This window comes from Taudactylus pleione, unplaced genomic scaffold (assembly GCF_031769625.1).
Source record: "Taudactylus pleione unplaced genomic scaffold, aTauple2 ptg000473l, whole genome shotgun sequence".
Classification (NCBI taxonomy): Eukaryota; Metazoa; Chordata; class Amphibia; order Anura; family Myobatrachidae; genus Taudactylus; species Taudactylus pleione.
Genome location: NW_028284875.1, coordinates 10,108,269 through 10,131,648, shown reverse-complemented (window position 1 = coordinate 10,131,648; position 23,380 = coordinate 10,108,269). Strand labels below are relative to the sequence as shown.

The 23,380-nt window shown below is 40.9% G+C and overlaps 1 protein-coding gene across 1 annotated transcript in view; it reads right to left on the bottom strand.

The window, feature by feature from the left end:
* LOC148503968 (N-acetylglucosamine transporter UNC93A-like) overlaps window positions 1–23,380 on the bottom strand; it is a 93,757-nt gene that overhangs the window by 27,895 nt on the left and 42,482 nt on the right. The window contains exon 3 of the mRNA XM_088448945.1: window positions 11,378–11,607. Within this exon, the coding sequence (XP_088305071.1) occupies window positions 11,378–11,607 (230 nt within the window). The remainder of the gene's footprint in view (window positions 1–11,377; window positions 11,608–23,380) is intronic.

Sequence of the window (23,380 nt, the reverse complement as noted above, 5' to 3'; positions counted from 1 at the left end):
CATCCAATGTTCCCGCTGCACTGTTACATTACATCAGCGGGGTGAGAGTGTCCATGCAAGCAGGCTGACTCCCACTATACATATTTTTATTTATCTCAAGTGGGATTTGGGTGCCAAGTCCACAATCTATTTGACTTCATATTCCTTGTTCCATTTGCACTGCAGGAGATGCCGGTTTACTAGAGTAAAATCAATTCAGGACAAGAGCTTTAAGTAGAGAAATATGGAATATATTGGGTATTCTGAGGTATTAAGGTAAACAGAGTTTGTAAGAGACAGGATTAATGACTTGAATGATTGGAAAAGGACCAATAAATTGAGGTGAAAATTTCATGGAAGGTACTGGAAATCGAAGGTTGCAGGTGGATAGCCAGACTCTATCTCCAAGTTTCATGCTGGGAATATTTCTGCGTTCTTTGTCTGCTTGGATTTTGTACCATTTACAAGTTTTGAGTAAAGCTTCTATCACACGACGCCAAATATCTGAGAATTGTCGAATACTTTGTTCAGAAGCAGGAACTGCACTGGCAAGGAGTGGTGTGAATAACGGAACTCTGGGATGCAGAACAAAAACTGTAAAAAATGGAGTAGAGTAGAGTAGATGGAGTAGATGATTAATTGTAGTGGTGATTATGTGCAAATTCTGCCCATGGGAGTAATTGAAGCCAGTCATCTTGTGAAGATGATATGAGCATTCTCAAAAGTTCTCCAAATCCTGGTTAATTCTTTCTGTTTGTCCATTGGACTGTGGGTGATAAGTAGAGGAAAAGTAACATTTTATTTGGAGAGCTTGACACAAAGACCGCCAGTACTTGGCAACGAATTGCACATCTCAGTCCAACATGATATCTTCTGGACACCCAAGAAGATGGAAGATCTCTTTGACAGACAATTGGGCTAAAACAGGAGCAGAAGGAAGAACATGGAGAGGAACAAAATGTGCCATTTTAGAAAATCTGTCTACTATTACCCAAATAGTAGTGTATCCATCAGAACAGGGTAAGTCTGTAACAAAATCCATAGATATATGGGTTCAAGGTTGATGAGGAATAGGTTATGGTAGTAGTTCGCCTGCAGAACCTAGTCGAGAGCTTTTATGTTGGGCACAAATGGCACAGGCGGATTTAAATTGCTGTATATCTTGACAAAGTGAGGGCCACCAATAACTTGTGCAAATGAAGGTAGAAGTTTTACATACCCCAGCATGTCCTGCAAATTTAGTGCAATGAGCCCATTGAAGGCGTTTGAGTTGAAGATGTTCTGCAACAAAAGTTTTACCAAGAGGTGGAGAATCTGCTTATTTGCTGACTGCTATGCTGAAAGGATTAATTATGTGTTGTGGTCCAAGGGACACAGAGGTCTCTTCTTCCACCTTAGAACATGACAGAGCATCAGCTTTACAATTCTTGGTGCCAGGCCAAAAAGTGACTCATAAATCAAAACATAAAAATAATAATGCCCATCTGGCTTGCCTTGGATTCATGCATTGGGCAGCTTTCAAATACAATAAGTTCTTGTGATCAGTGAGAACTGTAATAGGGTAGTGGGCACCCTCAAGTAGATGTTGCCATTCTTCTAAAGCGAGCTTGATAGCTAGCAACTCTTGATCGCCTATGGCATAATTCTGTTCAGCTGGGCAGATTTTCTGAGAAAATAATCCACAGGGGTGCCATAGATCATCATCATCATACTTTTGTGACAGAACTGCTCCAACTCCGACAGGTGGCATCAACTTCCAGTAGGAGCATGCTGTCAATCTTGGGTTGTCTAAGAATAGTAGTTGAAATAAAAGATTGCTTGAGTTGTTGAAAGGCTAGCTGTGCCTCTATGGGCCATTTGGCTGGCTTGGCACCTTTACGGGTTAATGCCATGATGGGTGCAACCACAGTGGATTAACCTGTAATTAATTTCTGGTAATAATTAGTGAATCCCAGGAAACACTGAATGGCCCTTAAGGTGGTTAATTGAGGCCAGTTGAGAATGGCTTGCACCTTCTCAGAGTCCATGCCTAGGCCAGTGCCAGATATGATGTAGCCAAGGAAGGGAATGGATGCTACCCCAAAGGTGCATTTCACTCTCTTGCAATACAACTGATTTTGTTGAAGTCACTTAAGAAATTACGTCACACGGGAATGATGAGCTTGAATATCTGAAGAAAAAAATTGTATATACATCTAGATACACAAAAAGAGTCTTCTAGAAAGGTCACAGAATATTTCATTGACATAGTTTGAAATACTGCAGGTGCATTACATAGTCCAAATGGCATTACAAGGCACTCATAATGACCGTCCCTGGTATTAAATGCGGTCTTCCACTCATCACCCTTTCTTATCCGTATCAGGTTATATGTCCCATAAAGATCTAATTTTGTGAACACAGAGGCTCCCTTGATATGATCGAATAATGGGTATCGGTTCTTAATAGTCACATCGTTTAGACCCCGATAGTCGATGCAAGTTCTTAATCCGCCATCTTTCTTTTTCACGACAAAGAACCCTGCCCCAGCTGGAGATGAGGAGGGCTGAATAGAGCCACGTTCCAAGTTCTTTTTTATATAATCTGCCATGGCTTAGGTCTCAGGAATGGATAACGTATAGACCTTTCCACAAGGAGTAATTTTACCTGGGATTAGATCTATTGGACAATCCCAAGGTCGATGTAGTGGTAAAGTCACTGCAGCCTGTTTGTTGAACACATCTGCAAATTGTCTGTAAGGAACAGATAATTCCGATGCCACCTCTTCTGTGAGGAACATCAGTCTGTAAACAAGTTTCAGTACACTTGAGGCCCCAGGCAAGAATATGGGTTGAAGACCAATCGATGTGTGGGTTGTGGTATTGTAAACATGGATATCCAAGAACAATTGGACTCGTAGACACTGGAATCACTAGTAAAAAAATTAGTTCAGAGTACAATATTTCCATACCCAAGGTCACAGGTTTGGTTTGGAATATAATACGTCCTCCAGGAATATGACTACTATCCACAGCAGTCAAAGTATTGGGAACTGCTAACCTTTGCAGAGGTAAAGAAAGTTCTTGAACAAGTTTGGCAGAAATAAAATTTCCTGCAGCTCCTGAATCCACTAGAGCTAAAAAGAAACGAGTGGAAGACAAATGGTGAGCTCTTCCAAGGAACTAACTGGAATTTGGGCTATGCCAACTTATTATTTTCCAAATGTCTTTCTCTGAAGCAAGTTTCCACTCATGGTAATTACTTAATCCACGTTAGATGGTAAGTCTCTGGAGGCTAATTCGTTTTTAGGGCCCGATTCAGACCCGGTCGCAAGGCTGCATTCGCATGCAGCCTGACTATGTTTGCAATCTGCACATGCATACAAGATGCAGTTCACGTGTGTGAACCAGTCACAGTGATCGGGAAGTGTTCACAGCCAGTACACAGATGCTCCACAAGCATGAGTGACAGGATGTGCCATTTGTGGGTGGTGACAGGAGGTGGTTGATGGTAACGGGGTGTGGTGGTGAGAACGCAGGCATGTCTGTGTGTTGGAACGCCATTTCAGGGGCGTGCAGAATTAAGACGCAATGTCAGCATACACGTCACATGGCTGAATTAAACACAGCAGCACTCGCAGTGCTTGCAGTAGGGTATGGTCAATCACATGTGGTGCATATGGGTCCGATGTCAGCCGATGTAACCGATCGTTTAATACACTTAATGGAGATGATGTATGTTACTAAGGGAAAGTGGGCATCTTGTGTCAGGCTGATAGGCGTCTAATTTCATACAGCCATCGCATGGCAAAAAATAGTGGGCATGATAATGTCTTGCTAGCGATCGTGGGATTTGCATACTTTGACTGCGGATGGCTACATGTGGATGGCTGCGTGCTGATAGCTATGTGCGAACGCAGCCTTGCAACCGGGTCTGAATCAGGCCCTTAATATGATCAGATAGTCCTTGCCAAAAAACTGCCAGCAAAGCCTCGTTGTTCCAAGAGAGTTCAGAGGCAAATGTTCTAAACTGGATAACATACTGACCCACTGAAAGATGTTTCCGACTAACCACTGTAAGATGTCAGCTGCGGCAGAAGAAGATCTACCTGGCTTGTCGAAGATTATGCAGAAGAGAGACAGAAACTCTTTAATGTCTGAAAGAATAGGCTCAGATTTCTCCCATAAAGGTGAAGCCCAGTATAATGCTTATCCAGTTAGCAAATAAATAACGTAGGCAGTCTTGGTTCTTTTAATAGGAAAGTTAGCAGCTTGTAACTCAAAGTGAATGCAACATTGGTTCCAAAAACCCCAACAATTCTTTGGGTTACCATCAAACTTGTCAGGGGTAGGTAACCGGAGTTTAGATTGGGAAACAGTAGTGGAAATTCCAGTCACTGGATTCTGAAAATTTTTTATCTGGTCAGATAAGTTATGGAGATATTGGGTAATCTGATGCAGTACTACTCATTCAGCCAATTCAGACATGATGTCTGCCCTTGGGGGTGATCCATAGGGCCTGGGGAGGCTTCAAGATACTAGGTAAGATCATAGGTAATACAGGTACTGGCAGACTAGAGACACTAGGAATCATGGACTAGAGCAATGCAAGGATACTAGAATTGGAACAGGAACCCAAGCCACTGGGCAGCCTCTCACCTAATGGTCCAAGAACCAATTAGGCCAGAGAACTACTCCAGTGACAATAATAACCTGAACTCAAAACAGTATAGTACTGACAGTCTGGACCTGGGAACCAAGCCAGGAATCAGAGTCATATGTAACCAGGGAAGAACTAATGGAGCTATATCCCTGGTAGAGCTCTGATACAAGAAGGGGAACTCAGGATAGAGAGACACTTCAGGCATACACAGTACTGAACACCTCGTTGCTAAAATACTGTGACTCGATCATACCTCTAGACCTGGAACTCCAACACTTGCTGTCAGCCCAAGACAAGAGCACACAGTACAGTATAACCAAAATAGTCAACCTAGATTATGCAGTAACCCACTATAGCCACAGAGTGTATTGATATTTGCAACACAGTCGAGATGATGCTCGCACAATGCAGAATGGAATCCACACAGGTGATAAAATGTGTGGCAACAGCAGTTGGTATGTACCGCAGGTACACTGGCAGAACTGGTGCTGGTATTGGAAGCGGTCTTTGTGCAGAGTGGGAGCTGTAGTGCTGATAGATGGTACACAGTGATAGATGGAATGCCGACAACGATGATCAGTCTGTGTGGGCCATGGAAGCCGCGGCGCTGAGAGATGATACACAGCGGTAGATGGAATGCAGACAACAGCAAGCGGGTCGATGGTGGGTCATTGCGCAGGTGCAGGCTCGCTACAAGACGGGGCAGCTGTCAATGTTGATTGACAGCTCGCCCCATTTTGTAGGCAGGGGGGTGGCTGCATAAACGGAGGCGTTCCCGAAGGAACGCCTGCCATTTGTGGGCGGCCCTACTGACATCACTAGTGATGTCAGTAGTGGACTTCCTGCTCTATTAGTCCACTGGGGCTTGCGAGACCTGAGACCCTACCACAAGGGTCGCCTCGCAAGCGCGATGGCCATGATAATCACGACCATCGCCAGGCCGCACGCACATGCTGTGGGTGGTTACCCACAGCTGTGTGAGCAGCCTGGAGGTTGGTCCAAAAAAAAAATAGGGATGCCCTGATTCAGAGTGAACACACACGCAAATAGCGTGCGCCTCTGAATCAGGGCCTGTGTGCAGAGTGGAGCCACGGCACTGAGTGCTAAACAGCGGCGATGGTAAACAGTCCCAGTTGTTATCTGTATGCGGCATGGAAACCGCAGCGCTGAGAGCCTAGATGTCATTCTTGATTATGAACTGTAAAAACTCAAAAAACCTGAGCGCTGTCAGAGGGCTGCTGATATATAGGGGATGTAAGCCCCTAATATATAAATACAAGACAAAAGAAAAAGTATACCAGCGCTAATCAGTAGATAACATATACTGTACCTTGATTCACCCAGCACATGGCTATGTATACTTTGGAGTGAGCACTCATTAAGGAACGTATTGCTTGGTTCATTCATGTTTACATTTGTGTAAATTTTTTATATTCATTATTTTTATGTCTTATGCCTCTCTGATGCCCCTTGAGGTTTGTTTCAATCTATTAAATTACTTTTAATGTGATAGCAACTGTCCGTTGATATTTGTGGTAATAGTTTGTTATCTACTGATTAGCGCTGGTATACTTTTTCTTTTGATTATGAACTGTCCTTTGTTCCCCACTTTCAATATGTCTCCAAATCATGTTACATACATCTAATAAACATATCCAGAATACATCCATTTCTTACACAAGACACTGCAAAAACTCTCATTCATGCACTCGTTATCTCCCACATGGATTATTACAATAGTCTCCTTGCTGGTCTTCCTCAAAACCGACTCTCACAAATACAATCCACTTTGAATGCAGCTGCAAGGCTAATCGACCGCGCTAAGGTTCATCGTCTGCTGCTCCGCGCTCTCTTCACTTATGTCAAAATATCTACCAACCTGACCTCTTTGCTCTGCACAAGATCTGTGTCTCTCATTCACATGTATTACTTGCTTCCATTCACGGTTACAGGACTTTTTCGGGCTGCACCCACTCTGTGAATTGCTCTCCCATGCACAATAAGACTTTCTTCTAGTTTTCAAAACTTCAAGTGTTCCCTAAAAACTCATCTCTTCAGGCAAGCTCATCAAAATCCAGAAACACCCACATAACCTTCATAAACTTTCCTACCCAATTATATCCCCACTATACAGTGCACACATAACTTTACATATTTTCTCTTTCTTCACTTTCATATCCTCTATGTGAAATTGGAGAGGGTATGTTCCAGTGAAGTCTAGATACACATATGTGACTGTAAGGTCTGTTCAGAAGATTGGAGTAATGTCGACCATGATCAATCTTTGAATGAGTAATAAGCTAGGGTAGATTTTATATGGGCCAGAATAATGAGAATAGTTCTTGTCTATGCCTTAACAAGTAAGCGTTGTAAAAACTATGTACATTAGGTATAATAGTCTGATTGAGCCATTCATTTCCTGGATATGCAACCAATGCAGGGCAGCTCTCAATAACACTGACGTTGTCCCCCTCCGACAATATGACCCTGAGCCACCTTCATAAGCTGCTATAAGAAATCTAATGATGAAGCTACTTTGTAGAGAGTTAGGAGCATAAACATATTTAGGAATTGTGATATGATTGGTGTAGGGGTCCCTCTCCTGGGGTAGATAGACACCTCCTTACACACAGCAGCCAGGAAATAGCACTAGTCGTGGGTTTTCATGCAAGCTGGTCGGCACCAGTTTTTATTGTGTGACACCAATAATCAAACGAACAAAACATAAAAATAAACCCTAGCCTGTCTGGGTTCTAACTAGACAGGTAACTCCCTCTCTACATGTGGCAGGGCCTGCTGCCTTACCACAAACATAGTGCATACTATGTCACAGTGTCTCAGAACAAAACCTCAATGTCTGTTCTCCCCAGAGTGTGTGAGACACTTCATCAAAACTCCTACACAGCTATATTGAGCCACTTCCAGGTGTAATCCATAATTAGTCTGCTCACAGGCTGAAAGGCCTAACACATGAAACGGACCTGTGGATGGAGCCCTCCCTTCTCTCTCACATCCACACCCCCAGAACCCATTCTCTGGCATTTACCAAAAGCAGACACTCAAATCTGTGTAAAACAGACTCTTCCTGGGGGTTAAAACACATAAACACATACTTCTCCAGTGCTTCTATCATAGAGTATAAACAGAGGTCAATGTTGATATGTGCCTACAATTATAATAACCCTCCTTTTGTGGTCAGTGACAGTATCGATTTGTGTAAAGGAGAAATAATAATGGATAACTATAGCTACTTTTCTTTGCTTGGAGTTCACAGAGGCAAAAAAAGCTTGGTTACATCTTCTACCCATGGGATGAGGAAAAAATAAATAAAATGTGTCTCCTGGAGGACTGTAATAGTGATGTGTCCCTTTTTTAATTCTATTTTTCGAAGGAAGGAATAAAGTTTTCACAATTAGAGAGAAAACTTTAATGGTCATGGTGGCAGGCTGGGATGAATGTATAAATTACACAGAATTTATATTACTCTTCTCCAAATTGTAAAATCAGTGCACTACGGCATTGTTACCCTGGCTCCACTGTGACAGAGTTGGTCAGGTAGGTTCTCAGAGTGAGTAGCAGACAGCTTTATCTACCATAATGTAAATAAAGAAAACTGTTAATATAGTAGACATATATCAAAGGAGATTGTGGGGTCAGGATACTGTTGTTGTACTTAGGTTAGTGTAACACAGGGGAAGGTGAATGAGCATAGCATATTACATTACAATTAAACTATATGATGTATGAAGTCCTTGCTATTACACTATTACAACAAAAAATGAAAAAATTATTGTAGGGATTGAATAAGTTTAATATTAAGTAACTTAGAATGCATATACTGTAGGCCAGGTCACTACTTATTGAGCCAGAAAATGAAAATATTGTGGCTCATATATAACAACTTCCAGGCAGAAATTAGGAAACCTTCTATTAGTCCAGCTAGGGAGGAGATGTAAGGGGATGTAGTTATGTGACCGGCGGCCTTATGTCACAATCCCGACTGCAGAATGCCGGCAAAGGATTTATGATAGGCATCAAAATACAGACGCCTATCATAATCCCGACATCGGAATCCAGGATGACGCGTGCCAGGACAATGTAAGTCCAGGGCTTCCGTCCTGTTAGTCTGGGGGGGGGGGGAGGGTTAGGTTTAGGGAAGTTAGCAGGGTTAGCATTGTGGAAGGGGAGGGTTAGGCACACCTAGGGGTGTGGGTTAGGGTTAGGCACCCCCAGGGAGAGGTTAGGGTTTGGCACCCCCCGGGAGGGTTAGGTTTAGGAAACAGTAAGGCGGGGTTAGGGTTAGGCACCCCCAGGGGGTGGTTAGGGTTAGGCACCACCTCGGGAGTTTAGTGTTAAGCACCCCTAGGAGAGGGTTAGGGTCAGGCATTTCAATCCCATTCCAGTGAAAGGGTTTCATACTTGCAGGAGAAGTCTCAGCAGAAAGTAAAATGGGATAAGATGATCTTTGTAGCACAAGGCATAATAAAAAAAAGTATTGACCATGTCCCATGGTTTTTGCTGTAAGGGTCTAAACTTCTCTGGTGATTTACAATTAAAAGGAAAACCTCCATCAATCTCAGATGGTCCTGCAACACTTTAGTCATTGAGTTATGTCTTGTCATCTTAAGGGTGCATACACACCAGGACGATATCGGCACAAATTTGCCAATTTGGCCAAATCAGAATGACAAATTGGGTATATCATGCAGTGTGTATGCCCAATTTGCCCACTCCCATGGTCGCATGCGATATTGTGTGATTGGCCAATCACACAATATCACATGTGAGGCTGTGCATATTAATGAAGGATAGAACAGTGATCGTTCCATCTTTCAATACATTTTTTAAGTGTGTACCGGCAATTATGCGTTGTCCAGAGTGAAGGCAAATCGCCCTGAACTTCGGCACGATTGCCGGTTGTTTAGGTGTGTACCCAGCCTAAGGGTTGTGAGGACAAAGAAACACGCTTAAAAGTATCAGCTTGGAATATCAGATTATTGGCAGAAAAGGAGTGCAATAACAGTTCAGTGCAAAAATCACAACTGTTCGAATAAAAGTGATTATGTTGAGTTACGCGTTATCATCTTTATGCTGCATACACACGGTATGATCAGCCAGCGATAACTATATCGCTCACTGATCGTCCTGCACCTTCCCGGTGTGCTGGGTGATCATTATCCACCAACCCACCAACGACAGGCCAGCGACCCGCGATCAATGATCGTCGGTCCCTGTGTAACCCAGTCGATATCGACCCGGTTGATATCGTCCATCGGCATGCTCGGCCGATGGACGATATCATTATCGTTCATATGTACCCGCGCATCGCTGGTCATTTGTGGGTTGGAAGGCACCAAAAAATTAACGATCTGAATGATAAAGATATGAACGATATCGTTATCATTCATATCGTGCATTATTATCGTACCTTGTGTAGGCACCATTACTTATCTGGAAATTTGAACTGCTTTTTATAGGAGGCTGTTGGCCAGAACAGAACAGTCAGTGGAACTTTCATTTGAGAGTACTGGCTGTGATAGGCTGATCGACTTCTATCTTAAACAAGTTGATAGACAGACAGGTAGGAGGTGGATTGAGTCCAGAGAACCTATAAGAATATTTATAAATATGGGATGTATACACCACAACCCCACTGGGATTATATCTGAGGGTCCATATAATTGTGTAACTCCACTATAGAATTCAAAGCTCAGTGGTTTAACACAGATTCTGAAATTCCTCAGTGAACTTAACAGTTAGTGGATCAGGATGTCAGAAATGGCTTTGTCATCTCTGCCAGCTAATCTGGGTAGGGGCTCCAAATACTGGGGAGACTATGGAAGAGGAGTATATGACCCATTATGAGGAGGCCAGAATACTACAAGGCCAATGGTGGGCAGACACTTAGTGAGCTTTGTCAAATAGAGCTTTTTCTCTGTCAGTTTTGTCCTGTCCAGATACCACCCATGGGCATGATCAACACACAGTTCAGTATTGTTGCTCTGAGGTAATGTGATGAGTTAACCATGGGTGTACTGTATGTCTGGGTAGACCTCACCACAATGTTTTGGTAAAAGCTACTTTCAAAGTTATAAAACTGCCATGCAACATGACACTGTCAATTTTAAAGGCTCAGAGGCCAATGTCACAGTGTCTAGTTGCTGGTGACCTGATAAATTCAAATGTTTGTGGATGCTACCAAAAGCTTAGCCACTACAAACATCATTCTTAATTGTTCAAAAATTGGAGAAATTACACCAAACCTTAACATTTTTATACCTATTTGATAACACAATTTGAGAAATGGTGTGTTTTTACATATATATATTTTTTTACAAAATGTATTTTCATTTAAGATGGATTTATATGGAATGTATAGACAACAGATCCTTTACATCAATTAACCACAACTATATTTTTGGACATTGAAATATGGAACTGTACACAAGTAAACATGTAAAGGCTGGCTATTCTATATCGATTGCAAATATTGCCTAATGTGGTCGGCTGCAATTCTACTAATTTATATGTTTTTCTGGGTACAGTTAAAAAAATAGATTTTGCTACATTTTAGCCTCTATACCACTGAGGTCAGTGGGCATAGTTTTCCCTTCATTTCAGGGATATTTTTGAATGCATTACAAGTGAGTGTACAAGTGAATACTTTTACATTTGGGTTGCAAACCAATAACAATAATTATTATGTTATTCATATCAGGAATATCTATGTAAATTGTGCATTATTTTTCCATTGTACCTGCATCTGGAGCTTGTCCAAATATTAAAGATGAAATCAAATTCCCCCATACTCCAGACGATTGAAATATTAAAAAGAAAAGTCCAAAATATTGATTGACAATATCCCTCCCCACCTTTCCTACTTTCTCAGCATATCGATTTCCACTTTCTGTCAGATAGGTACATTTTGCAGCCCACAATGGTGCACCTCCAAATCCCAATATCATAGATGTGGGAATGAGAGTGTACCTGAAAGATAAAATGTAATCTAGATTTAATTCCCTATTTGCAAAATCAAGTAATGTCAATATTAGGCTTGTAATGTTTTACTAAGGAGTCATAATTTACTTTATTTACATATTACATTTTGATATCTCACACTGAAACCTTAAGCAATTCAGTAAGGACTATTAGAAAAGCAACATGTTTTCCTATTGTAGCACAAACATATGCATGTATAAGTGTGAAAAATAAATATTTCAGTTAAGATTTTATTCTTGAATTCCATGGAATATCCATTCATACCAAGTCTCTTCTGTACCAGTCCCTCATTGGCGATGGGGAAAAGCAGGATGAGAGAGAACAAGGAAGGAGGAGGATGAGAGAGAAGGAAAGGCGAGAGAGACAAATTGGAAGGAAAAAGAGTAATGGATTGTGGAAACATGGCACAGGTCAGTCAATGAGGTGACTGGTTCAGGGGGAGGGACCAGCTACCTTATTAACTGACCTCTGCCATCAATTATCAGTTCTATTCCTCCCCTTCCTTTCACTTACTTCACTCCCAGGAAACACAGAAATGGTGTTGATCACTTCATATTCCAGATAAGGACCCCAAGTCTCCAAAAACCTCTTCTCTCATCAGTGGTGGAACTAGTTAGTGAAGAGGTGAGTATGTATTTTTTTTTTCCAGGTACCCCTATGGATTACTTCGGATACTAGGTGAGTATGTGTGAGTGTGAGTGTGTATGTATGTTTTATTAAAATTTTACTTTCACGGTGTATGTTTGTTTATTTACATATTTCTTTAGTTGTGGAACTACAAGTGCCAGCGGGCCCGTAATGCCACGCATGCTGGTATTTGTGGTTCTCCAAATACCAGCATGCAGGGAAGGCTTGCTGGTACTTGTGGTTCTACAACTAAAGACAATGGGCCTGATTCAGAGCCGCTCGTAAGCGGCCTCTCGTTCGCTCCGAGCGATGTTTGCCCCACTGCGCATGCGTACGGATCGTTATACGCATGCGCAAACCAGTCAGTGCGGTCGAAATTCATGTGCTCGCAAAATAGCGAATGCCTGATAATTTGAGTGACAGAAAGAGGCGTATGTGGGTGGTAACAGGGGAAGGTGCTTGAAAACGGGGAGTGGACATCCGAACGCAGGCGTGCTTAAAGGTCAAAACGGGCGTTTTATGGGTGTACATAATTAAAACAGCAGCGTCATTGACCACGTCACTGGGTTATTTAATAGCCAGAACTGCTCGCAAAATTGTGGTAGCAAAAACCAACCACAAGAATAGCGAGCAGTTCATACCCTGATCGATGTACTCGATTAATCTAATAAACAGCGGACATGACGTAGGATGCGAGCGACCAGGGGGCGTAGTTTCCCAAAAAACGACAGCAAGTTTTGTTCGCTCGTTCAGACCTAGAGGCGTGAACAGACCGCAAACAGCGAACGGTTCATTTGAATAGCCACCCCTATTTTCTGGACGAGCGAGCGCTAATTGCGTCCGGCTCTGAATCAGGCCCTATATGCAAACTTTATTTTTACACTTTACACTATCAACCTGGCACCCACCGCCCCAGGCCTGGGGTGCCCTGGAGAGGGGTACCCCTTTATTGGGGGGGTACCCAACTCCCCAGGGATCCCCGGCCTGGACTGACTAGCGGTCAGGGATAATGCTTTGGCCGGGGAAATTGGTGAAAGGTTTTCCCTGGCTGTGGCATTATCCCCCCGCTAGAAAGAGTTCGGTGCTGGTTCTGGTATTTTCAGGGGACCCTTACTCATTTTGTCCCCTGATTTTCCAGAACCAGGACCAGCTTAACAAAGCCCTGTGCTGGTTCTTAATATACAGGGGCCCCCTACGCATTTTGGCCCCTGTATTTTTAGAACCAGAACAGGCTTTATAAAGCCCGGGGCTGGTTATGCTTTTGGGGAGGGGGCACACGTTTTTTTTTTTACACACACACACACACACACACACACACACACACACACACACACAGAAGCCATCACGGATCTCACTGATCTGTGATGGCTTCTCCAAAACTCGCAACTTTTAATTCTACTCGCATTAAAAGGTGTCAGTTTACATAGTCCTAAACTCGCCTAAACTCGCAAATGCAGTAGCCTCGAGCTGAAAAGTTCGCAGGCTATTGAATTTGTGAGTTTCAGTACAAACTCGCACTTTTTAAAAGTGCGAGAAAGTGCGAGTTTGTACTGTTACTAAAACTGACACCCTATTACATTTGGCCCTTAGTGTTTCTAATAGTAATCATCATCATTACATATCACTGCACCAGCCTACCAGTAATCACAAGTTACAGTACAGCATATACTTGCTAAAAAGCGTACTCAGCCCTAATAAAAGTATTTTGGGTTCTTAAATTGTGCAAATGGCTATTACATGCATATTTGCATAAGTGTTGAAAAATGATAAAAAGCAATATTTTTGGGAGAAAATCATTTCTGCAGTCAAATTGTGGGTACATTAACATGGGTGCTAGTGTCCATAAAGTGCAGTTTCAAAAAATGTTAATAATATACCTGCTGCAGCCACCTGCAATCTTAAAAACATTTTTTCCATCCATACAGCTCCCCAAAATACCTGATCCAGTACTTTAAACCCACTTTCCAACACTACTTACATTTTTACCCCCAAAATGACATGTAATTATTTGGCGGAATTTAACTAATTAAATTTTTTTTGCCTAATTAGTCATTGGGTGGTGTCCAAAGGGTTTTGAACCAAGGCCCTGATTCAGAGCCGGATGCTATGACAGAGCGCTCGCTCTGAATCAGGGCAGTCCTTCTGAATTTTTAGAGCTCAGCGCTTGCGAGTGGGTCTGAATTAGGCCCCAAGTCCCCAAATTTTTAACCAAAAATAGGGATTTTGCTAATTTTTTGATCTGCTTTGAGATGGTAAAAACTTTTCGCCGGTGTCTGTCTATGGAATTTTCGCTCATGCAAACACTTCGGGAATTGGATAGAGCAATACGCACATATGTTCGAAAAGTTCGCATCTGCGAATGCTTTTTGCCAAAACATGACTTTTTGCACCTAATTGAATTACCCCATAGGGGCATATTCAATTAGACATGAAAAGTCCCATACTTTTCGCATGTCGGACTTTTCGCCGACATCGCTAGTTATCCATGCGAAAAAGTATTGCACTTGACCCCGCTTATCCCCGTATTCATTTAGAAGTCAGCGAAAATGGGATGGGACCTGGCGAAGCACAAACAGGTGAAAAGTGCTGTCAGATTTGGGTAAACCAGCCTGACAACCCCCAAAAGATGCACTGACATTGGGGATCACTATAGATACCCCCGAATAGCCCTGCTGAAGGTATTTGGGGTACTTAAATTATCTCAATAGCTGCTAATCAGCGTCTTTGCAGAAGTGGTGAAGAATAGTATTTAGCAGTTTTTTTGCTGAAAACAAGTTGTCCCAGCAAATTTGGGGTACACGAAAATGGGTGCTAGCATACTTTAAAGTTGTTAAAGTTAAGTTTTAAAAACCATAAAAAATCCACCTGCCGCAACCACCCACAAACTTAAAAACACCTGGGACATACTTGGGGACCGCCCTGGAGTCTATTTCGCTAGTTTTTAAATTTGTCCCCCAACTTTGGACTTTTTCACCCCCGAAAGTACTTTTTTGGGGTGATCTAAAGTATTTTTTAAACTTTTTTTGACGCAGTTTACCTATGGGGGACTGTCAAAAGGGTGCAGGTTTTTTTTCTGAAGTTTGCACCCCTAAACCCCAATTCTACACTTTTTTTCGACACCTATTCATAGGCAAAACTTTTTCGCCGGTTCCATTGCATTGAGTTTCCACACTGGCGAAAAGTCTCCGGTATTGAATATGGAGGAAACTTTTTGCATGGCGAAATGACATCACTCGCGATGCTTTATCGCTTTTCACCGCTAATTGTGTGAATCTTTAAAGGAACTGGAGTATTATTATATTTGCTAGAAAATACGTAAGATTGCTTGAATTGTATATTTCCACAGCAGCACAATCCAATCTATCGCTATCCCTTAGATGTAGAAATGTATAAAGTTCTGAATACTGGTAGGAAACTGGTCAGATATGTGATTTGACCAAAGGGATAGCTGTATAATTCCAGCACAATGAAATGCTCCCCAGAGTATAGGATCACAGCTATAACAGATAAAATCCAGGGCACTGTGTTTTTCACGGCTTAGGTATGTATTGCCAGCGGTCGGTATGCCGCTGGTCAGAATACCGACAGCTGCATTCCCGACAGTCAGAATCCCGACACCCATAGGTAAGTATGCTAGCACTAGCCCTAACCCCTACCCTAACCCTCCCTCTCCGATGCCTAAACCTAACCTCCCCAACAACTGCCTAAACCTAACCTCGCCCTAGCCGCACCCTAAACCTAACACTCCCTCCCTGGTGCCCAACCTAACCTCTCCCCCTAGTGCCTAAACTTAAACCTCCCCCTCCCCGCACCCTAAACCTAACCCTCCCTCCCAGTGCCTAACTGTAACTCATCCCCAAGTGCCTAACGCTAACCCCGCACCCTAACCCTCTCCTAACTGCCGATACTTATCTTTGGGATGCTGGCAGTCGGGATACTGGTGCCGGGATCCCAACGCAGTCGGAATTTCAGCACCAATATTTAGATCGCCAGCATCCCGCACGCCGGGATACCGACTACATCCCGTTTTTCACTTATGCAGCAATATATAGTAGTTTGTAAAACACATAAATATCCTTTTAGGTCGCGATAATATGGGAACATGTATATTATATCTGTAAATATCCACAAATGGGTAAACTTGATGACTCCAATAACCCGCTTAGAAATAAGAGAGACTGGAATATTTCTAATTTAATGTTCCACTCCAATGATCACATAACCAAGGTATATATTCCACAGTTGACAGTTTCTGGCTTGGTGTGGATTCAAACAGCACAATTAAATCCTCCCCTGGATCTTATCTCTCAGGAAAGTTAATCTGGTCCAGGACACTGTATTCCTGCCTTATCCAGCAATAATATGGAGGCTTGTAGTACATAGATGTAAATAGTATTCAGATCGCTACTGTTAATGACCAGCTGTAATAAAGAGGTAATGATTTTGCGACTGAAAATATCCAACTTTAGCAATATATTTTGGTCACTTATTTCAAGTAAATTACCAAGAGCAAAATGTGCAAAAGTTGGCAGCACAATCCTTCACTCTTCTGATGCGTTTCGAGTCTGTACTGGATTCTTGTTTTAGGGTATCAGTATTATTAATGCACTATGCAGATTGGAACAATGCAGCACTGTAGCCAGTGTATAAGTGCACTGCACAGTAGCACATACTGGATGCATCACAGTGACTGCCAGATAATGCAGAGCGCATCCCAAAAAGCGCCATATAATGCCAAGAGTGTCACCATAAAAGCCATATAATGCAGAATGTTGCAGTGACCCCCCATATAATGCAGAGTGTTGCAGTGACCCCCCATATAATGAAGAAAGAGTTGCAGAGACCGCCATATAATACAAAAACCATCAGTTTCACCATATAATGTAGAGAGCATTGCAGTGACTGCCATATAATGCAGTTTTGCAGTGCCCGACCATATAATGCAGAGAACGTCCCAGCGACCACCATATAATACAGAGACCATAAATGCCTGCCATATAATGCAGAGAGCATCGCAGTGACTGCCATATAATGGAGAGAGTGTTGTTGGTTAGGAAAAGAAGTCTCCCTAGAGAAGCCAAAATGGAAACTGTACAGAATCGCTCTTCTGGCTTCAAAAGGCAGTAATAATGTGTAATGTGTAGGTCAATGACTAGAAACCTTTACGTCAGTGTCCTATGTCTTAATTATTTACAGGGCTACCTTTGTGTTCTAATAGTAAATTGTATATAGTAGGCACTGATGGGATTTTCTACATACTGGATATTTGTTGTGGGTATGAATCTGTATTATATGCCAAATGTTTTACTTTTCTTTGCACACATTTCCTACTTTTGCCAAACCATAATTATACATACTTTAACCACATATGCTAAATATATTATTGCTGGTACAGTAAATGAATGTGACATCTGCAACAATTATTGATAAATCTTATTTTTAAATACATTTTTACAACTTTTTGCCTAAATTTTGTTGGTGTAACAAGTTCAATGAAATTATTTGGACATACCATTAAATTTAAAACAGTGAACACGCTTATTAATAGAAACATGAAACTATTTATATGGCTTAGTAATTCTGGCTGTAAATGAGTTCTCATAAGATGAAGTACTTATATTAATTTAATTCAATTTAATTACTGGTGAATTTAATGTGTACTGAAGAGCTGATGTTTTGTTCTAAATAGCCATTATATAGTCTTACTTAGCTTATTGTATTTACTCTGCAGTACCAGAAGGACACCGTGTGGTTAAAGGTGATTACTGCACTGCACTATGAGCCTGCTGTAGAGTTAGATATAGAAATGACACTTTTCTAAATATACAAAAATGCGTCTGTAAAACATATATATCTATGGCTGAATATTGAGTTGCACATACTGTAAGCTAAGTGAAGCAGCTGTCATCATCATTATCAACATGGAAAATTGCACCAGATCTATTGGATATGACAAAATATAGCTCCTGATAGGCATATTTTAAAGACAATAGTCTAAATAAGATGCATCTTTAAGGGGTATGGTACTAATGTACTGAACTTACACATTAGTGAACCTGACCCGCCTGTACACGAGCAAAGATGTATGTACAGTAAGAAATTTCCTGCTTTTACATGATGCAACTGGACTTACATCCAACTCTAAACCTGGCCCTATATTGCTACTGTATACTGTTTGTGTGGCTACAGCATACATTGTATGTTGAGTTGTAAATATTACACATGCTAATTTTTTTTTAATATATGAAAAATATTTATGCATCTTATAATAAAGGTTTTGCCACGTTTGTACTACATAACAATTATAATTATTTACATGTTTATGTTTTTAATACTTTTTGGGGGGAATATACGACATTAGATAAGTATATGAATCCACATTGAATTAAACATGATCAAAGTTTCAGAGTAGACTGTTAAATGTATATGTATATTTAAAAAATAGCATTGGATTTAACTTAATGCTACTTTATTGCAGGTATATTCTATTAATTATTAGTTATTTTATAAGGAAATCAAGCACATAAATGTTTTTTTTTCTTTTAAAATCCCTCAACCGTGTAAAATGTAAACAAGATCAATGCTTGTATTGTTGAATATCAGGACCAAATAAAATTATTTTTGGTCCATGTGGTAGAGAAAACTAGTGATGGTGGGTGCCAAGTATAAAATAAATAAGATTACTGACCCTAAGGATGACAGATAAGCACAATTTATTTAATTTAACAATTTGCAGAATCTCTTAATAAGAAACTTTTGGCCCAGGAGTGCCGTGAAAAAATACTTATACTCTAGGTCGCCGTGATTCAAAAAAGTTTGGGAACCACTGGTATAAAACAATTGATTCAAAGTGAACTGATATTCTTATTGTTACCCACCAGTTCATACCTGTTTTTCTCATCTAGTATGACCGCCATTTTGCCTTGGTTGCCCCTAATAACATTTCAAATGTATCAAAAACTGAATTGAAAATGTTCCCCATCTGATGCTCCTAATGCCCCTGACTTGTCCTGTGCTGCTACCTTAGCTTCCATACTTATTACTTAGCTTGCATGCCACTGTAAATAGTACAAAGGAAACATTTAGTATAGTGGAAATGTTATGTTAAGAAAAAGCAGGATTGTCATCCATCAATCTATATAATGTTAATTCTCCAATAAACAATGTGGTATATGTGACAAGGAAAAGTAGTTTGCCTACTAGATTAATAGTATCCTGCATCCTTTATGTAAGCTATTCTTGATTTATTTATTTTGTTGCCAAGCAGATTTTGATGCCGCTTACAAATCCAATAGTGTATGTGATCATTAGAGGTGATAGTAGTGAAGGCTGCGTTATTCAAGAAAGGGTAAAATTCAAGTTGCAGCCATATGAAATTAGCACTGCATGGGCTTAGAGAGTCATATGGTAAACTTCGAAATAACGGCGCAAGCCTTGTGGATACCTCTATAATTACTCACTGACACTAATTAGTGAATGCTAAAAATATTTATTTCAAAAGTATAAATTCACTGCAGTAACATAAGAACATGTGTATATGGTAAAAACATATGTGTAATAAAGCATCTGTATGACTAAAACAATATATAAAAATGCATATATATTGAAATTGTAGTCTAATACCAATATACAATTAGGACATGAAGTACTACACAAAAGAAAAAGATGACAACATATACACAGAGAGTACTGGTAGTATAGGTTTCCACTTGTACCTATTAAAAGGTAAAGAAAAGTCTCTCGTCTTATGAGGTGTAAATAGCTAGCTTTTTGACATAGATATGTCAGCTTTACAATGTCTGTGTAGGTAGGATATAGTCTTTAGGAATCAGCCATCATAAGCAAAGTCTTATTTGAATAAATGGAGCCACCCTGTGTCCTGGCTGGTTGGGATCATGAGAGGATGGTTACTTCAATGTATACACTTGAATGAGTAAATAGTGTTGTACCTTTATGTTGCCTGGTCTTGTGCTGTCCTGGGATCCTTCCTTGGATGGTGAAGATTTGCTGTGGTGCGCTGATGGTCTGCCGGCAGACAACCTGGTGTGTCCATCCTGTACAGTGATAGATGGATCTTCCAGGCTCGATGCACTCTGTAATCGACTTGGGATTTGCCTGGGATCTTCGTCAGAATTATGAGAGTGGTCATTTCCTCAGATCTGGCCCTTAAATCCCATCTATGCAGTCCTTGCTTTCACCCTTTTGAGGGTACGTCGGTCATCTTAAGTTCTGGCATAGTTGTAAATTATTGAAATCTCGCTTGATGATCGTGGTAGTATCATTGCTCCAGATGTTTTAAGTGGGGCAGAGAATGACAAAATTATCATCTGAACCATAAATGGAAATGTATACTATTTAGTAAATTTTAATGAGGGTGGTAAAAGCCCGTGGTCTTATAATATAAAGTGTCACCCACACTTCACCAACAAATTGTACATATAAACATTTACCACTAGATCCTCAGGCATCCACTCAGGGTGAAACTTTTCACTCCAATTCCATTGATGAAATGCTAAAAAACTAAAACACACAAAAAATATCCCATAGTGTAATATGTTATCGCATCCAATTTCCAAAACGTTGTTTTTTCTGAGACTTGTACCAAAAGCGGTGGTCTACTATTGATAGAGTAGACAAACTTGGATGAATGTATAGGACACTGGCAGAATCCTGTCCCAGATTAAATATCTCTCCTCCTCTAGGTACAATATTGAATTTCCCCATCCACATGTAAAATGGCTAAAACTTCAAATGGTGTTATATTGTTTATTCCAAACACATATAACATTAAAACATAATCCAATAATTTAAACAATACATGGGGAAAAAGTGGACTCTCACCGGATCAATTTGTCTACAGATGCTAGTAGACAAAAAGCCCATGGGTTCAAAGTACCAGGCGTCCCCAGGAGATATTACCAAACTGCCAGGAAAGCTTCAAAGAATCCCTGATGCTCTGCTCCCCAACGCGTTTCGATACAGGACTTTATCTTTTTCAAGGTATGAGGAGATCAACACAATGTCCGATATGTATACCCCTACTAATTACTCCCATTAAACACATATAATGCCTAATACCAGACATAGATCGACTGTCCAAACTAAAACCCATACTCAAAACAAGGATGATCCATACCCTTCCACAGTTCCAGCCGAAAAATGGATAATCAGGTTACTTGTTCTTTTAGACCACTAAAATTCCACTGCAATTGGAAGTTGCGGTCTGTATCCTTCTTTCCTTATCCGTATCTATAGCGTCACTTTCGGTGATGTGTTTCTGGTATAGCTATCATGGCTAGCGAATGGTGGGAGGACCAACATTTTATCTTGTTTACTTAGACAGTTCGTGTCTGCCACGTAGCGGCGGCCATCTTCGGAGTCGCTGTCATAGGCTTCCAATACAGTGGCCATTTTAAAAAAGTCACAGAAGTTAAAATAATAAAAATAACAATTAGTTTATTAACATTAATAAAATCTCAAAAAAATACATAAAAGCAGAATAAAAAGTGTGGATAAAACCTTAATACATATTATAAGAGAGGAATATATATATAAATATATATATATATATATATATATATATTTATAAAACCCATTTGACCTCAAAATCTTTATTCAGGCCAATAGGTATTAAGGTCTTAAAAAGAAAAATTATTTGCATTTCATTTCTAGCTAATTTAAATTAGTAATGAAAGACCACTTAAATCTGTCATCATACATTTTATCTCTTTTGCATTTATTCATTAAAGTCTCTCTTTCTATGACAACCATATTTTTTCATGTGATGTTTAATGTATGTTCCCTAAATCTCACTTAACTAGATATAGCAGTTCTTACCACGTATTGCAGACCACACAGGCACTGCAATACTAAGTATATATACATAGGGGTGTGTAATAAAGACACCTGTAGACCATGTGCAGAATAATTTGTTAATTAAGTGCCAAATCAGAAATAAGGAGGGCAGGTATAAAAGGAAAGACCATGCTCAATGCTGTTCTGCTCTTTGATAAAGCTTCCTAGAACAGAAGTGAAACGTGTCAGTGGTTTGCTATACCTTGCCAGACATTCTCTGAATTATCGATATTGAATAAATTTGATCCTGCAGGAGGCATTTATGGTGCTGGAGCAAGGCTCTGCTTGTCATGCTGGACTAGGATTGATGCGAAGATAGATGAAGGCGGTCATGAGCTGACTAAATTATTGCCTCCAGAATTGCTATCCTCTGGGTCACCTGGTCATTGGTCCTATACATTGGGGGTTACTCCAACAACAGCCCTTTCGAGCATCGCAGAGTCTATAGGCGCAATATTGCCATAAGACCTGGAGGTCTGATATCGGAGGATCAAAGATTATCATTACATGTGTATAATGGTCCGGTGAGAACTGCTTGTCTTGGACAGACTGTTTCAAATAAGCTGGTGGTTCCTTTTAGGGACTTTTTTATCAGAATGGGACTAAAACTGTTTAGCCACCGGTTCAAATCCCGACAGCGGCTGCATGTCAGGACGAGAATCCCGACAGAGGCAGGTATGTATGCTAACCTCCACTGGTTCCCCCTAACCCTAACCCTCCCTTAGTGGTGCCTAACCATAACCCCCCCAGGGGGTGCCTAACCCTAATGCCCCCTTACCGCTCCCTAAACCTGGGAGGGTGCCTAACCCTAACCTCTCCCTGGTGGTGCCTAACCCTAACCCTCCCCTCTATGGGTGCCTAACCCTAACCACCCCTCAAAACCTAATGTTAACCCCGCTAACTGCCCTAAACATAACCCCCCCCCCGCGGCTAACAGGACTTACCTCATTCGGGCACGCATCATCCTGGATTCTGGCGTTGGGATTGTGATAGGTGACGGTACTTTGATGCCTATTATAATTCCCTAGCTGGCATTCTGCTGTCGGGATTGTGACACATAACTACATACCCTCTTTTTCACATTCAGTCATTATTAATAGAAATTTTGTAATTTTATTTCTGCACAAAAATATACTAGTTTATATGGACATTTAGGGGTAAATTTACTAAAGTGAGAGTTTTTAGAAGTGAGTTTTAGAAGAGATGTTATCGGTAGCAACCAGTTAGATTCTACTTAACATTTAACTAGCACCTTCTAGAAGATAATAGCTCAAATCTG